General features: G+C 33.9%; 1 protein-coding gene across 1 annotated transcript in view; it reads left to right on the top strand.

Annotated features, from left to right (window-relative positions):
• Positions 1–19,201, top strand: part of CNTNAP2 (contactin associated protein 2) — a 1,037,491-nt gene that overhangs the window by 481,458 nt on the left and 536,832 nt on the right. Inside the window, exons 5-6 of the mRNA XM_053940221.1 lie at positions 14,870–15,073; positions 17,353–17,537. Of these exons, the coding sequence (XP_053796196.1) occupies positions 14,870–15,073; positions 17,353–17,537 (389 nt within the window). The remainder of the gene's footprint in view (positions 1–14,869; positions 15,074–17,352; positions 17,538–19,201) is intronic.

Raw genomic sequence — 19,201 nt, 5'->3', positions numbered from 1 at the left:
ATGGGTGGAAGAAGATGAGACACTGACAAACACATGAACATCACACATAAGTAATTCTAGCAATAAATATTTCTGAGTCTCTCACCAGCCTTCTCCTCCTGCAATTCTTTGTAATTTCACTGACTTATCTCTGCAGTAAAAAAATCTAATTAGATTGCCAAGAGTAGCACATTAATTAACAGATAAAATAACAGCATTAAACAGCAATAGTCTAGAAGCTGACTCTGGTCTTCCTAATTAGGCAGCTCTCTCAGCGTGAAGTAGGAAAAGCAACTAACACAACAATATAACATAAAGGGCAAGAGGGCCCATTATGCTGGTAGGCAGTGAAGAAAAAAAGGGACAGAAGAAAAAAAAAATCCCCTATGCTTAGTGATCTAGAACTGCTCCATGAGCTGCACTGAGATTATGATAGATTTATATTCAGCATATTTGATAAGTTCTAATGTCATCCATTTTTCTTAGGAAAAACATCTCAAAGAGATGGCAGGGATCAAAATGTTGTCTTTGTGTTGTCTTAACTGAGATGAGAGAATGTAATTATTTATTTAGGCATTTAGGTAAAATGTTTCTTTCTCTTCACTTTGTAAAACTGAGCTGGACTTGGTAGAACAATAAGTTTATTTTAAGGTATTCAACTTTCTCTTTTAAGTTGTGTATTTATTTTATATTGTTTTACTGTTTCACTTTTGTATTTTACTGCTTAAAGTTCAATAAAAAATGATTGTGCCTGAAACCTTTTCTGTATTCTGAAGGATATTCACTAGCTGAGAAATGCCCATTTAGCTCAGTGAGATTTTTGCCATTAGTAGCTCAGGCAATGAGGAGCAAATATTGCAAATATTAACTCCAAAGCTGGGTACCACACTTTCACACAACCCTTGAACAAAAAACAGACTACAGAACTGACCTGTACAGCATGCTCTGAAGATGTATGGCACATCTAGAAGTAAAAAGATCTGTTTTCCCTCACTGAGGTTAAAAAGTACCTGGAAAATCCTGTCTTTATTTTAAATTTAATTTACCTTGCAGATTTTACAGTATGAACCAATGCTAAATCTGTTGCCAAATCAGTGTATATAAAGCCTGTAAAAGAATGAAAAGATAATTTGGACAATACTGGCTGTGGTAAATGAGACAATATATTTGTTGTCTCTCTGTAAAGGTATACTTAAATATCAGTTTTATTAAGTGGTTTATTTAATCTGGTAAAAAGAAATGCAGAGCTGTTGCTTAAAAGAATAGAAGACTGAATAAAACTTGCCCATAGGAGTTGGAGACTAAGAATTGTTTATGGTGACGCTATTTTACACTAAACAGACAAAATTTGCCATAACATGGGTACTATGATAGGATATCAACAGATGTTCTTGAAAGTACTGCTATTGCTGAGTCATCTACTCAAAAATTCAAAGCAATACTGATGCTACTGAAACTGAAATAGTTTTGGTAGTGATGAGATTTTCTTGTAATAATTCTTCTGTGTAGACAAGGTCACCTATAGCCGTTTGAGCATCTTTAAATGAAAAGAGAGTACAGTCCATTTGATCTCCTCTTGGATTTAATTACATCTGCCTGCACAGCAGTGCCCTAAAGGATCAAGGATCTTCAGAAGAAAACATTTCCAAGGACTCAAAAATTACTACCAGAAAGACCCATCCTTATTAAAAAAAATTAGTGGAAAGGATATGGATTGAGGTTTTTTGATTCTTGTTGGTTTTGCTTGTTTTAACTCTTATTGCATTTTTCTTTAAAAATAAAATGCTGAAAATACATTTACTTAAATATATTAGAAAATTCAGTGAAGAATTTTTTTGAGGGGAGGAGAAAAAGAATAAGAATTAAAAGTCAATAGGAACTGGGAGCCTAAGATCTTATAAGTTTATAATTTTCAGTATACCTAGAGATTTTTTCCCCAAAGGCCACTGGATAATGGAGAGATACCCTACTGTTGTAACATAGAGTTCAAAGACTATTGCAAAGCTCTTAGAGGCCCAGGTATTTCTCTACAGTGTCTTCTTCCTACTTTTTTGAAGTAAATAGAAGATTGCACTGCACTGAAAGCACAATCCTTTGAGGAAGATTTACGCCCCAGAACTGTCCCAACAGGAGCTTGGAGTCTGCAAGGCTGAGCAGAAAAAAGTTTTGGTTGAGTTCCACATGGTGTGATAGCTCAGGTTCAGCAGCAATAGTAGTCATTTGCAAACTCTTTAATTAACTTGGACTGGCAGTGTGTCAGTGGGTTTTTCTCTCTGCAAAATTCTTTCCTCATTATCATACATATCTTGCAAAATCCTTAGAGCATCTTGAAAATAATTCTTTTTAAAAAGCCTGCACCTATTTCACCTTTTACCTTTCATTCTCCTTGTGTTTATTGCTTGTTGCAAGTAAGCCTGACTTTCCACAGAAGCTCAGATGTATGGAGAGGGAAATATTGCTTTCATACAATGATAAGTGTCATGTCTGATTTCTCTGGGAGTTTACAATCATTCATCAAAAAAATAAACAGAAATAGCCATATTTCATTCCAAAATGAAAGCTATCAATATAAACAGTTTTATATCCTTATTTTTCCTCTTCCTCCATAAACTCAGGATTACTTCCTGAGCAGTTTTAGGATATGTAGTTTGGGTGTCTTCTCCTTGGGATTTGATTTCTAATCTGAATTTGATTTCAGATACGTCTCCTATAAAAGACTAGGGACAATCTTGTTATTTAATGCAGTGGCTCAGATGGGCACAAAAACAGAGAAGGAAACATAATCCTGGCAAAGAACCCCACAGGCTGAAAAAAGAAAAAAATGAAACAGTATTATACAGACTATATCTGCTAGAAGGCACTGAATTTGCACTTTTCAACAAAGTTTAGAAATTACAAGAGATTGGTTATTTTTAATCATTCTCCAAAGCCTTTTAATATGCACCAGTCTATTCCATTTCAAGATACCAGTGATACAGAGCTACTTACCTAAAGCAATAATGTGTGACCAGAATAATTCCATATTTACCAAGATGCAAACACAGACATGTACATCTACACCTGGACAGCATTGCATGTGCAATTTTCATTCATGAATTCCATGTATAACATTTGTGGGTGTTGTTTGAGTATGTTTGCTTGTTTGACTTGAAAATGAAAATTAAAAATCAGATTGTATAAAAATGCTTTTAACTATTACTCATCAGAGCAAGTAGCTTTTTTGGTTACCTTAGGAAAATTAGTGTGAATCATTTGTTACAAGAAGAGCAGAATTTTTAATCAGTAAGGATATTTTTTCTCCTTATTTGTAATTATGTATAAATGATAGCTCATCTTCACTTGCTACACATTAAATATTTTATGCATTTCTTGTATTTACAACACTGCCTTGATGATGCTAAATTTTCAATTAGCAATTCTTACATTTTGATGAAACCTCCCCAGAAATGAATGGGCTGTAATCTATAAGTAAAAGTTAAAGGTTAAAAATAATTTCAGTACTTCTGTATGAGTTAAGGGTATGATTTTTTTAGCAAATACTTAGTGGCTTGTGAACAGAAATTGTAAATTTTTAAAATTAAACTTTCTTATTGCAGTTGAATAGTAAAAAATGAGTTTATTCAATCCTAGGATTTCATAAGCAGAAAAAAGCAGTGGAGATAGTCTAGAAGGGATGTTTTTTTTTTTTTAAATATGCATGAGTCCTCCATTGATTCATAAGACGACTCTTTGCAATGAATTGTATTTGTTATTAAAACATCTACTTGGATAAGAGTAATTAGTCAGAAATTCTCAAATTGATGTAAATGCATAGGAACCCAATTACAAATTTAAATATTTACATAAAATGGCTTATTTTTTTCCCATTTATTTCTGACAGAATATTGTTAGTAATGCTTTTGAACATCAAAGACACATTTCTGTAAGTACTTCTGTGCTGACCCCCTAACCACTATTTCAGAAATTATTTTGCCTCATCAAAGGTGGAAAAGGGAAATGCAGGTTTAGATTTTCTTTTTTTAAAAGACAATTGATATATAGCACAGGAGTTAGTTGTCTTTGTTAAATAGGTGGAAGTCTAATCCTTCACTGGTATTAGTGATGAAAAGCATGGTTTCTGATGAAAAGCATGGTTTCTGATAGAACATCTTTAGAAAGTCAGGAATCTGGAAACTGACTTGAGATGATCTGCTGGTTCAACAATACTCTCACCAGGGAAAATACTAGGACAAGAGGAACAGCACTGACTGCACAACCAGCTATTGCATGAACAAACTAATTATGAATTGTCAGGTTAATAACCTCTTAATGTGTTTCTTCTACTGAGGAATTATATCTTAAAATATACTGACAATAATATCTGCATTTATATTGGCATTGTTTTTTTTTTTTTGTTTTAGGATGCTGCCACATGGAGCTTATGTGTCTATTTTTTCACAAAAGCTTATGTGTCTATTACTTGTTACCTTAGTTAGAATTTTTCTGTTTTGATAAAGTAATCTCCTATATCTATAAAGCCTTTCTCCCATATACCTGTAACAATAACTTGTTAAACCCAAAGGAAACAATTTTCCTTTACAAACCAAATCCATGTGTGGATATATATAATCCAATATGTGCCTATCACATTACATATTAGGTTGTATTCCAGTGCAGTAAGCCAAGGCCATGTTTGCTATGTGCTTTACTTATTTGATTTGTTCTACACAATGTTGTCTGGATAAAGGGTGAAAAATAACTTTCAAACACCAGATTCATCACAACCATATCTGTAGGGAAAATTTTACTGAATGCCTTGTTCCAAAGGAAGAGCACATTAAAAAATTGACTGTGGCAGTTTTAAGCAATAAAATTTACTTATCCACATCTGAGTTTTAAGAAAACATTTTCCCCTTTTATTCATGTGTAGCATTCATTGCTTCCTGATTGAATAGCAGCATCTTATGAAGCTGGAATGAGTTGCCTATACACACTTGCATGCATTTCTTACCTACTTGGAAACATTTTGAGTGTTATCTTCCTTTTTGTAATTAAACATAATCAATTACAGCCTAAGTAGGGGCTATAAAATTTCATCCATTGTGTGAATATGCGTATTTGCTGTAGTGACAGTCACTAACATACAGAGCCGGTTGAATTCATTTCAAGAATCAGATACTGGTTTTTAAAAATTACTGTTGAAAAATAATTTCATTGATTACATGATCTCAAAAAAAATCTTGCATAATTTGAAGACTGAAAGAAAACGTTTTTTCAAATAATTTGCAAACATAGTTTGGGTGCCTCTAATAGCAGATAAGTGGTCCCAAAAACGAAAAATGCCCCCATCTGAAAGAAAAGCTATATGTATGGTCTTACTCAGTCTCCCTTTATTTCTGGGGGAAAAAAAAAAATAGAATTTGAAAGGTTTGGTAAAATTTCTTTTCTTGGACATACAGTCTTATGATATTTTGAGCATTCCAGACATTTCAAACTGCTTAAACAAAAATGCTATTTCCTTTCCTTACTTAATCTGACTCTTCTATTAAGCAACAGGTTTGGCTTTTATTTCTCTGTCAGGAGCCTGTAAATTTAGAGACAAACAATAGAATAATGTTTGAAGAAATAAAGCAATAATTTTAGATTCTAGTATTAATATTTACTTTAGAGCTTAAAAACTTAAATTAAATTAAACCCTTAGTCCAGAAAAAACAAATCAGTCATCATGGATGAAGAACTGTAATTATAAGAGTAATGTACTTTGTGATTGTAAGTATTGAACCTGCTGCATGTTAATCTGTGCTAACCGTATGTAAGCAGGTGCCTTACAGTCTTCCTGAGAAGGAACTCTCATCTTACTGCATTTTTTTAGCTTTTAGTGATGGAGAATAATCAAAAGATCAGGAAACTGAATTGCTGGCACTGGCTGAGCAGGGAAACCTGAAATGCCTGGGTCTAGGGTAGAAACAGCCAGTCACACAGCTGAGATGCCATAAGCAGCTCCCGCTGGAGAGACTGTTCTGGCAAGTGGGGTATTTGAAGGTCTTAAGCTCTGCAATACCAGAAACTCTTGAACTGTAAACCCTGCTAGAAGTTATAGAAAAGTCATGTCTGGCTGTAGGAAGGGAGACACAATATGTCACTGACCTTGGAAAGTGCAGTCTGATAAACACAAGGAAAATCTGTTGATAAAGCAAATCTTCCGTTTCCTTGTTCAATTAAGGGAAAAAGGTGAAAACACAGTTAAATGAAACTCAATGCTTCTGGCAGAATTAAATGTGAAAACAAACTCTGAGCATGTGGGTTGTACTAGGTGAAATCTAGAGATCCCTTTGAACCTTTTCAAAGGATTTTGTGACTATGTGCTCTTACCTGATGTACTTCTTGTCATGGAGAACATTTTTGCAACAAAAATGGTTTTTCCCTCTCAGGGAAGTAGCTCACTTTAAATGTGTGATATAACGCAAGTTAAGTATTTCATATTGCTGTATATTGAATCCTTCTGGGATTTTCTTTCCCAGAGTGTAAGCAGTGTTGCAAGTGATGCTGATGCAGTACCATCCATCCTTACATTTTTGCTAATTTTTATTCAAATACAGCACTCATTCACTTAGTATTGGTAACTGTATGCCCTTTTACAGTAGCACCTTAATCACTGGAGGCTGTTTGCATGTTAAATTATTAGACTTTCACTGAACCATGGCAGAACCTAATGAACGTAGATCATCTGAAAATAAAGCTTTGAATTGTAACCTTGAGTATGAGTGCAGCTTTTAAATTGAACACACTAAAATAAATACAAAGGATAGTAAACACTGGATTCAGCCATCAGGAAGCTCACACTTGATCTATGCATGACAGAGTTTGAAGCTCAGATTTTATGGTTCACAAGTTTGGAATCCAAACACTTTCTTCCATCACAATGTGCAAGACATCATTGAGTAAGGAGTACAGTAGAGGTATCTACTGTTGGATGTTAGGCAGGAGGGGGGAAAATATTTGACTGAATTACTTCTTTTGAATTATTTGTCCACAATCATGTTCCAGTGGTCTGCTTTTCCTATGTTGTGCTAAACACAAGATATTAATCTCTGATTAATTTGGATATAAAACAGTGAAACTGAACTGTACAAATGTGTAAAGCTGTTCTGCGGTCATTTATGCTAAAGAATTTTCCTCTATTAAATCATAATTTTGAATTGAAATACAGTAGCTGAAAATAGCAACTCACTTTAGTTTCTGTTTCCATAAAATGGATTCATATACCAAGATGGAATTAGCAGCAGCAGCAAACTCACAGTTGGAAGAAAGGACTAGATATTTATTAGAAATGGGGTTTAGTGACACACATTTCTTGTGCTTAGGCAATAGCGAGGTGACTCATTATAATAAATGTGAGTGTTCCATGGCCAGGTCTGTCTCAGTCTTGCACTCCATGCTTTTTGCAGTCAGCTGCAGAAGTTTGAATGACAATTGTGAGATTTTTACTGTATGAGACTTAACTGAGCACAGGAGCTTGAAATAGTCCATGCTCCGTACTGCTTAATCATTGTCTGTGCAGCTCACTTTGCGCGTTCAATTTAAATACAAGTTCTGTGGTTGGAAGAAGTAAAGAATATGTGTTTGAAAGTGATTTTGTGAATAAAGGATATGGAAATGATTGAGAAAGAAGAATTTGGTCTTGAGTAATGGGTGTTCTGAGAGCATCCAGATATTAAAAGACATGGAAAGATTATATACCAGGAGATGATTGAATTGGGTGGCATCAGCTCAAAAAAGAGGACTTCTAAACCAGTATTTTGTGTCAACTGTGTGTCTTCCTGTTTTCATGTAGCTGTAAACAGTAAAACCAAAGCTCCAGCTAGTCATCCATTTCCTTAATGTTTTATTAGGATGTCTTGTCCATTTTATAGATCATTTATTCACTGAGTAAATTGAGTGTAAACATTGTAAGACATAGTACAACTTCTTTCTTTGCTGTAGTTCTTTTTATTAAGTAATGAGTAAGTTCAGCAGTGGAATAAGGATTGAGACCTGTATTGGCCATTTACTGTGCGAGAGTCAGAGCTGTCTTTTTTTTATTGAGCTGGAGCTCTTGTGATTTACCTTTTTAATAAACAGTGAAAACATTAGTAGAGGCTAGCTTTTTTCAAGTAAATTAAGTTCTTTACTGTACCTGATTTTAGAGTTTAATGATATAGTTTAATGTTCCCATTGAGATCCAATGTCAAATGATGGGTTTCAAAATGAAGAACAGAACTAAATGTATTTACAATTGCCAGGAATGCTTCTGGCATGTAAACAGCATGATAAAATACAAAAAAGCAGACTTTCTTTAGAATATTTGAATTATACACATATTTTACCAGCTTTAAAGAACCATAGCTAGAGAATAGTAGATCATAGAGAATATTTTTGTTGCATATAGCTCATAGTTGCAAGGTGCCTGAATTTTAATTTTCATGATCGTAAATGAACCATATAAAGCTTTACATATGAAAACTTTTCAAAGTGTAAAAATTCATGTACAGCCATCAAAAAAATGTTTTTATTTATGCTGAATCTCTTTTTTTCCCTAGGAATAGACTACTTGAAATAAACTGTTTCTCTTATCATCCATTGTAATTGTTCTTCTAGAGTCAGAAAGCGGAATAGGTTGTGAAAAGAATAATTTTTGTCTGAGATGAAGATTATCTTAGGTTACATCTTAGTTCTCTCTAGCACTGGTAGTAGTCCACTATAGGAGACTACTATGTACTGTTCAGTATGATTTATTTTGCAAACTCTGGTTAAAATGCATAAGCTTAAAACTGAATTGCAAAGTATATTATGAATATGTGCATTTTCTCATTTATCCACCTTACAGTCAAAACACAGCATATATAAAAATGTTCCCATTTAGTTTTTAAATTAATTATATTTTTGAAATTTGAAGAATCAGTGAAAGAAAATTTGCTTGAAAATCTCCAACCAAAAAATCATTAACTTTACATTGTTAAGTTCTTGAAAAATCATCCTATTTACACACACCCTTAAGAAAATAATTTTGTAGTGTATTCTGAAGCCACATCTAAATCCATAAAATTTTCAAATGCTTTAGTATTTTCTTCTGTGTATATGGTAACAAATTTAAGTTAGTTGAAACTGCACAGAACTTCACTCATCAAAAAATTATTGTCTTAAGGAACAATTAGCATGTATAAAAATTTAGTTGAATAGTGTTAGAAAGAACCCAGTTTTCCTACTTAAAAAAAAAAAAAAGAAAAAGCAGGAGGACATGCACGTACATACACTTGGGGACACAGGACAACTTTTAACCATGCTCATTATATTACCTATTTGTAGATATATTCTATATTCTTTTGTTTTTCTTTCTTCTTTAATTTTGCTTCTACTTCTTTTTCATTTCACTTGTTGCATTTGTTTCTCATTAGACAGAAAATTATGACAAAGTCACATATTTATAGACATTTTCACAAGAGTTAGAAAAATTAATAGTAAATACCACTATTATAATAACTATAATTTTTTAGTGGGATTATATTAGGATAAAAATAGGGAAAAATATCTGTGCTTTGAAATTCAGGAAAAAAATTTAAAGTATCAAGTGTTTTTTATATATCTTCAGTGGATATTGCACTCAGAACTTGGCAAAGCTTTCTCACTACACTAGGAAATACTTCCTCACAGATTTATCTGGAGAGTTTCTGGCAGGCATATAAAAAGCAAGAGTAAAGTTTGTGTCATTTACCCAAGCATTGAGTTAAAAATACACCTTGACAAAACTCTTACTACTTTGATACTGGATTGGCATACGTACACTGTATGTAATGTAAAGAAAAGTGAGGAAAAATTCCACACCTCCTTGCAAAGGTATTTTTTCTCTTTCAAACATTGACATCACTTGACAGATAACAACAGGATTCAGGCTCAGTGCATTGGAAACTAAGCAGGCAAGAGAAGCGTAAGATTGATTTTCCTTCACTATGTGCTTCTAGAATCTGAATAAGTACACATTATTGTAAATGCAACATACATCTGTATCTGTATTAGTTTTTTGCTCCTTTGTGGCAGGTGCCTTGACTTTTGGAAAACAGAGTAAAGGCAGTATCAGTTCGGCTGCAGCAGACTTCAGGCCAGAGCTGCCCGTGTCCTTAGAGCTGCGCTGTAGTGCCTGAAGGCACTGCTCAAACATGGTACCTTTGGCTCTCTGCCTCGCTGTAAGAAAACATAAAAGAGGAGGCAATCTTTTTACTGCTGTGCTGGGCCTTTTGATTGCTGTGCTGGGCCACGGCTTTTTTTTTTTTTTTTGGTGAGATGAGGTGTAGCAGTGCATCTCTAACATGAGCTCAGCTAACTTAGTTCCACTGAGGCTCGAGCTACAAAGAGCCCAGTGGCAAATTCAGCATGTTATCATGTTGACAGCATATGAAACTACTGAAAAAGTAGATTCAGATTTTCTGAAGAAATTTCTGTATATGTAGTTTTTTTGTGAGTAATAATAAAATGAGACTTTAGTCTTGGTATGATTTTGAGCCTTATCCCTTGCTTTGTCAGAAGAAAACATTCTTTTTTTCGCTGTTAAAATATGTAAACAATACACTGTTTATGTGCTTATATTTCCCATAATGATATTTTAGAACCTGTGACTAATACCTATAAGTGAAGCTACAGATGTGGAATAGTTTGGGCCAGCCAAAGATGGTTTGATGTATCTCTGATATTTTTAGATGGTAGATGCTCAGTGTATGGTTATTACCATCTATTACTACATTACTAGCACATCAGATGTAAGGTTCAAACTATGGGGTAAGACAAGAATGCTAAAAGTGAGGATTTTTCCCTAAAGCTCATTTAGTCTAAACAGACAATTTAAGCAGATGAAAAAATGGATGAGAAATAACAGAGTGGGAAAATTTCACTGAAGGTCGCTGTCTGTCAGTTGTACAGAACTTTTATATCTTTAATCCAAGTGAAATATTCTGTACAGGCTTTGAAGAGTCAATCATTCAGAGATCAGTAGCAATTTAAAAATATGTGTACATGTTAAATTTGTAATTTAGGAGGAGAAACATATTGCCATGGTTTTTGTTCATGGTATAGTAAACATTTTTCTAGAAAGCACTTTGCTGTTCTGCTTTATTTTGATCGCTGTTATTTTACTGTGTCAGAAAGCAGGGATTTTTTAGTAACTCCAGGCAGTACCTTGATCACAGCAGCTAAGTAGCTGTGAAGAAGTATCAGTATCTCATGAGTCTCTGTGAATGAGCACTTCTTCATTCTTAAAGTGCTGGCATTGAAGATAGTTATATTTCTTTCATAAGAAGTGGAGTAAATAGAGAATTTCTGGAACATGAGTCTGATTTGGGGCTGTTTCTTCATAATTAGTTGATATGTTGTTTTGGAGTATCAAATAAAATACTATCAAATAGATTTGATGCCCTGACCAATTTTTGCCAAATCCTGCATGTAGCCAAAAGTACAGGACAAAAGCATAGGTAGGAAGACCTGTGGCTGGGGATTTAGCTTCCTTTGAGATTTGTGACTAGGGTCACATTTGTCACCCAATACCCTGTCAATCTTTGCAAGGCTTTCTGTAATGTTTTTTAGAGGAAAATTGATGATGCATTAACTAATGAAAGGACTTTAATGTGGTCTTAAGCATTTACTGTGATAAGGCTTAAGACATCTATCTAGCCAAAGGAAATTGGTATTATTTTTTTACTGGTTCAACACTGTTTTCCAATCTATCTATATAATAGGAAATCCAGTAGGGCAGAAATCAAATTGCAAGTACTCAGATTTGTACTTCCTATTTCCACGTAATTAAGAAAAAATCTCAGGTTTTCTTTCCCCCTTCTTTCTTAATTTTCTTCTTCTTTCTACTCTTTCTCTCACGTTTTTTAACTTTATCATTTCTTATGAAGGTTTTCCCCATTGCAGCAGTAGCCTCTGAAAACAGTCATTGACTGCAGGTGAATGTACTTAGGTGTTTTTCCTACTAATGCTGATAGATGAGTGGCTAAGGAGGAGAAAAATTATATATTTACACTGCAATTATAGGAATTATATGGTTTACTGTCTGAGCAGCATTCTGCACTATGATTATTATCATGATATTAAATATCTGAGTGTCATCATAGAAAGAATACAAATCGTTACTACAGTCTACATAGGATAACTCTTAAACATAATTGCTATGTAGTCTTCAGGTGATTGAATTATCATTCAGACCCATGCTGACGGTACAGCCATGCATAAAAAAATCATCTTAATCAAAGATTACTGCAGTTTCTTTTTTTTGATTGAATTATTTTCAAAACATGGGAATTCAGGGACAGATTCTGGAAAAATTGTGCCTTTTTACTCAGCTTTGTTAAAGTGTATAATATAAATTTTCTTCAAAGAATGAGTACACCTATGCAACTGTAACAATGATGTAGGAACAGAAGGGATACCTGCCTTGTTATGGAGGTCTTGTGAATCCACAAAACCACATGGTCCTGATCAGCTGTGGGTCAGATCCCTGATTGTTAAGCCAACTTTTTCAGATGTTACAAAGTGGTACCAGCTGGCCTTAGGGGAAAACTGATATACCGCATACAGGAGTTTCTCTAACAATCAGAAAGTAAATTTAAGAAATATAATGGAAGACAATCTCAGATATTGCATGTGGAATCATCTTTTTATGATATATATTTAGTATGAAGGTTACTTAAGATGTTATGTCCATCAATTTTCTTTCATTTAGAACACTTGTGCCAGGCAGTTGTATGTAGATTCAAAAGAGCAGGATCTCTATAGCAAATTTGCTTTACATAAAGGTAAGATTTTTGTGACAAAAGGGTGACTTTCATACTGCATTTTTTTCTAAAAATAGATTTCATGCTTTTCTAAGAGTTGGTTTTGTTTTTTTTTCCCATAAACTACATACAAAAATCTCAAGAATTAATTTCTCATATCTCTTGACAGTTTGCAAGGTAAACAAAACCAACTGGTTCATATAATTTTTGTTACATTATTTTTCTAACAATTTATTTTGTTTCTTAAAAAGAAGTAATCATTCCAGAAGTAATGGATTTACTTGAGTCATGATAACCCCACTTCTGAAATTCCATTTATTACTTCTGAATACTTTGGCATCTATGCCCAAGTAAATGTGTCCTCTTTCATGCTGGTAACTTCTAAAGTTATTGCAGAACAAATAAAACATACAATTTTCATATTAAATTTTGAGCTGACTCCCATGGCTGGAATATGTCATTTGGAAAAACCAGATCAGGTTAAGAGTTCTAGGTGTACTTAAAGCTTAATACATATTTACTATTGAAATTTGCAATTTAAGACGTGTTTTATAAGAAAAGTGATATTTCTAATATATATTGCTTAATTCTAACAAAAATGAGATGTATGGTGATAATTATGGCATATCACAGTCATTTCTAAGGCTCGTATTTTGCATACTGAATAAAATTATTCAAAATTTAGGTGGTATAAACAGTAAGGGCATCACAGTTTATCACTTCTTCAGAAGTCTTTTCAGGTTTAGGAAGACTTGGCCATATAAATTCAAATTGAAATATATGCAGTTAGGCATAGTATACGTAATGTTTTAATGGAGTTTTGAAACAGACTTCTGTGTTAATTACACAACAGAAATGTGTTTGTCTCTGTTTTTGAGAGGGGTGGAAGTTTTAAATTAATTCCCGCAATAATAACAAAAACAAGTTAGAAATTTTAAAAAGTTGCAAGCAATCACTGAAGAGCAGACCACAGAAGAAGGCAAAAAATCAGATGTGGTTGAATAATATATGATAAAATGCCATCCTTCTTTTCATTCAGAGCATGAATGAATATAGTGTGTCAATCAGGAGTATAAATGCTTTTGAAAAACAGGAAGAATTTTACTTAGCAACTATTCAATTGTTAGTTGTCAACAGTGAGGATGAAATGTTCATACAAATAGTTGCTAAGACACTGGTAATTTGATTATTAGCAACTTACAAAGGGGATTTCTTAAATATGTGTCATTTTTTTAGAGATAAATATCTGTTTGAAATCTTTTACAGAACTCAGCTTAATTGGCAAGATTCAATATTCAACATAAAAGCATCTGTTGAATGGAATCCAGTTCTGCAGCTATTTTTACTGGGACCTAGCATCCAGAAAATTGTGGAAAATTGGTGTTCATACTTTAGAGTAGAGATTGCATGAAGAAAATAAGAAAAACAAAATTTTGTAGTGTTATTATGCAATATGTATATATGGATATTGGATTGACCTTAAATGTTTGCATCCCTCAGTTTCCACATATTTTTAACAAAACCAAACATGAAAATAATTAGTTCAAATGCTGGGGTTTTTTTGTTTTTGTTTTTTTTTCTTCTCAAAATTAGTTGAGGTCACAACTTACCTGCCATTTCATGAAATATACAAGGCTTTTGTCTGTTTTATATAAAGTCTAAAATTGCCAGGCAGTTATTCTGGGCTCATGTTTTATTGTTTACAGTCCTTGCAGATACCTATAATGAATTTTAAAGAGGTATCAAATGATTTATCAGTGACCACTTAGATGTTTACCTTTCATTTTGAGCTATAATTAGGTAAATGTACATGGCAGCAACTGTATTTGAGAAAAAATGAAAGTCATTGACTACAGTTGTAGCATTTTTCCTCCCAAATCTGATTTATTTACATTTTTACTATGTGTGGATTAAATTTATATTCTGCCTGCTTCTTACTTATTATGGTATTAAATTGTGGACAAAAGAAAGTGTATTTACAATGCATATCACATTTGCACATTTTTTTATTCTGTTCATGTACAATCTGCACATGGCATGTCTGTTTTTCCAGTGGACATAGGAATATGCAATTGCTCATCAATGATTTTATTTTCTTTTTCCTCTAGGGGCTGATGTCATCAATTTTGATGGCCATGTAGTGTTACCATACAGATTCAGGAACAAGAAAATGAAAACACTGAAAGATGTCATCTCTCTGAAATTTAAGACCTCTGAAAGCGAAGGTGTAATCTTCCACGGAGAAGGACAGCAAGGAGATTATATCACCTTGGAACTGAAGAAAGCCAAACTTGTTCTAAATTTAAATTTAGGTATGTTTTCACTATTTAGTTTTGTGGTAGTTTTTAACTCTCCTACAAAAAAATTAGGACAAACATTTAATCCTCTTTCCTGCAGTAATTTGATAAACTACATCATTTAATACAGCTAATTTGTTGAAAATGTTGTTAATTCCCTTCGTATATGTTGGGGGAGTGTGCATGAATGTTTAGTTCCATCCTGTCCCTTTTACTCTGTGTGAGATACTCTGAAAAGAAGCTCATACAGGAAAGCAAGATCTGCAATATATTGTCATTACTGCAAACAAAAAAGCAAAAAAATAGCTCACTAGAATTATATTTGGTCTCAGCTGTGGCTTTGTGTGAGAGAAGGACACTGTCATCACTTCTGGAGGAATAAAGGTCACACTTAGGTAGAAGAAGAAAAAAATAGTATCAGTCTACTAAGCTACAGGTTGCATGAAGTTGGAGTTCAGCAGCCTTTCTAGAGTCTGAGAAGGAGGGCTAGGAAAGGAAAAGAAACAGATTGTTTAATCAGGCAATCTTATGATGAAATCCAGTACATATTACTCTAGTTCCAGTCCTCCCACTAGAGGACTACAGACTCATAAGCGACTGGATTTATAAAGTACATTTATTATGAAAAAGACCCACATTTATCTGGTTTCAGGTATTTCTTCCATTCAAACAAAAGAACCTTAGAAAAAGATTTCATGCAATTTTCCTTAGTTCTCTTATAGATACGTGAAGTGTAAATTGTTCCATTTGTTATTTACATTGAAAAATACTTATTTCCACTAGCATTTTCTACTGTTCTTTTTCTAACAGTCAACATGAACAGATGATGAGGTAACTATAGCAGTTACCTATTTTTAACAATTTTAATTGCAGTAGTAACCCTTTCATTTCCTGTTCCTCTATAATATTCAGCACAATCTGTCTTCATAAGCTATTATAACTTCTGTATGAGTTTGGTGAGGATGTTCTTAAATCATTAGGCTGATAAATGGGACTAGGCCTTGTGACATACACTCAGTAAACATGCAATGCTTTATGGTATTATTATTCCTCTGTCTGAGAGTATTGTCTTTGCGTCAGACACAGCAGAAAAGCATGCTCCTCTTGCCTGGATCTTGGTGAGATCCAGTGACTTAGTTTCAAACACCAGGGACTGGGGGAAGGATGGGGAGACAGAAGTGGATTTAGGTTTCACTTCACTCTGCATTTGAGCTTGTGTTGAAGAAACTGAGGCTCAATGACACACATGCAATTTTATTTTGTTTTTTAACCAACAGGACTATTAGCCTTCAGAATAAAGGCAGGATGGTCATTTGTAGGGAAGCAATGTCTTAAGCCATGGAAATGGGATTTGCTAGAATGTGTTTTCAGCATGCACAAACTTTAATGTCTCAGTTGCAGGCATTAAGGGTAAGAAATTCTCAGCCTCAGAAATGCTTTAAGTCCTCATGTATTCAGAACATGGAAGATTGCGCTGAGTTATTGAGCAGTGCAGCAATTTTTTACACTTACTGCTGAATTAGTCATTTGCTGCTCCAGTTGGGATCCATGCTATCAACCTTTGCTGGCTTAGCTATGTCAGTCAGATGGCAATGAGATGTGATCTCTGACTAGCACAGCTTCACTGGCAAAACCCCCTGGATAACACAGCAGAGAATTGCAAAACTGTACTCTTGCTAGTAGTTTGACTTCCCGAATAGGAAGACTGCTTCAGGATAACAGACCAAAATAAGCTGTATTAGCAGAATATGGGTTTTGCTGTTGGCTGCATTGAGCCTTTTCCCCTCTGCTTGATGGTATAATGATACTGGTAAAGGCCACAAAGCATAGAACTCAAGAGTGAGATTTTGGCTGTTTTTGCCTAAGTCTGTTATCAGGGTCCATGTCCTTCCCCAACATTCATAAATCAGTACAGTTCCAATGCAGCTCAGGATCTGGCCCAGAGGTGACAGCATTTTTTTTCTGTGGAATAGAAGAAAAAGCACAAAACCCTTGATGAAAACATCTTTACAACTGGAAATTGGTATTGCTTCTCAGGTACATTTCCAAATAACTGCTGTTATGAATTTATACATATATTTAGGCAGTTCAGTGATCACATGCTTGCTGTATTTGTCTAGCTATTTGTATTGGTGGCAGCAACTCTCCACTGGGCAGATCCCAGCTTCATAACACACTGACTTCCTCCAGTTAATTGCATGTCTGGTATGATTCAGGTGAAACATTGACAAAGAAAGAGGAAAATGTTTGCCTAACTAGTACGAGGTGAGAAATGCTATTGTTTCTGTTCTCAGGCAGCAACCAGCTTGGCTCTATTTTTGGGCACACATCTGTGACAACAGGCAGCCTCTTGGATGATCACCACTGGCACTCCATCATCATAGAGCGCCACGGGAGGAACATCAATCTCACCCTTGACAGACACATGCAGCACTTCAGGACAAATGGAGAATTTGATTATCTGGACCTGGACTATGAGGTAGACAGTGAAATTTCTTTCTGCTCATTCAAATTTGTTTTATAAAGCCCAATAAGAAAGCTAACATAATTTGTTTTCTTAATTATTCATGCATTTGTTTTGATTACTTATTACCTTACATTTCCTGAAATTTTCTTTCCAACAGTGTTCTCTCTTAAGTGTAAATTAAGTTTCTGTTAATTAGCCTACCAAGTCCCATCTGGTGTAACAATCATCTCTGCCCTTTGTTTTAAAGTGGGAGATGTGTTATATTCAGCAAGATAAGCATACATGATTTTAAAAATCTCTAAAAGCAGCTGCTCTAAGCAGAAAGTATATTTTTAAAAGTTTGGTGCAATCTATTGTTCCACTCAGGTGATAATTTTGCTCTTGAATCAGAAAGGCTTAATCTGTAGTGTCAGAATTTATTTTTAGCAAAGGCAGCAGGTTAGAATCTTTTTATTAATATAGATCTTAATCTATCCTGTCTTAGGTAGGGAGATACTTCCTTGTATTTTCACAAATATGGCATCCGTAACTTCTTTTGTGAAAGAAGCAATGAAGAGTTAGGAAAGTTGTAAGAAAACTTGTTTAATCAATCAAGTGCTGGTAATAATTAATTGTGGATTTATTGTTTGATTACACTACAGCTTCAGCTATTATAAACTTGTTCAGTTCCTCTAATCTGTACATGAAATTCAGCACATTGATTATTGCAATCTTTTTATAATATTTTCTTACACTCTTTACTGTCTCTAATGAGAATTAATTTGGTTGGCTGCACGAAATATATAACTTCCAACCTTACAACTTTTTAAGATGTAAGAGGGAATATAAATGATGTCATGGAAAAAAGTTTGAATTAACTTGTGTATTAATTTATATTTTTACAATTTTTTGACCAATAATTTATGAATGTTTGAAAAAAATAATTATAATTGTAAATGTTTCTGAGTCAAATATTTTATTATATTCCAAAAGATGTTTATGAATACATTATTTGCTGGCAGCTCTAATAAGAAAATAACAAGCAGATTTGCCTGTACCTCTGTTAATTGAGCACTGAAGATCTGAACTGAGCCACTTAATACTCATATAAATAGATTTTATTAAAGGCTTTCAAGTGAATGCACTACAGAAAAAAGGCTGAATGCCATAAGCCAGGGTTGTGCAAGTTGTGCACCTGTGTATATATATATATATATATATATATATATATAAAAATATCATGTTTGCATAAAAAACATATTGCATATAAAAAGTGTATCCCCAGTAAGAGCTGAATTCAGTGCATTCACCTTTCCATCCTCTCTGCATAAAGAGATCTGAGTGGCAGTTCTCAAAGATACATTTCATTTTCCGTATACATAGATCTCCTTGTGTTTATTTGAACTTATTTGTGTGTGTGTGTGTGTATATATGTCTGCGGTTCATATAAACTCAAGAGACTTAATCTCTTCTCCTTCCTTTCCTCACTATTATCTCACTGGTTTTGGAGCTAGACACCACAGACTAAATTTAAAGGTGTTGTCTTAGAGATTAGCAGGGAATAAAGCCAAAGGAATCAAAACTATTTTTCATAGACAAAATAGTTTCTAGGTTAACCTCTTGCAGAAAAGTTAAGTAAACACAAAAGAGGAACAAGTATTAGTTCTGATTGCATTTTTCAGATCAAAAAATAGTCC

The sequence above is a fragment of the Vidua chalybeata genome, chromosome 1, assembly GCF_026979565.1.
Source record: "Vidua chalybeata isolate OUT-0048 chromosome 1, bVidCha1 merged haplotype, whole genome shotgun sequence".
Classification (NCBI taxonomy): Eukaryota; Metazoa; Chordata; class Aves; order Passeriformes; family Viduidae; genus Vidua; species Vidua chalybeata.
The sequence above is the reverse complement of the archived record's forward strand: the minus strand, read 5'-3'. Positions and strand labels throughout refer to the sequence as shown.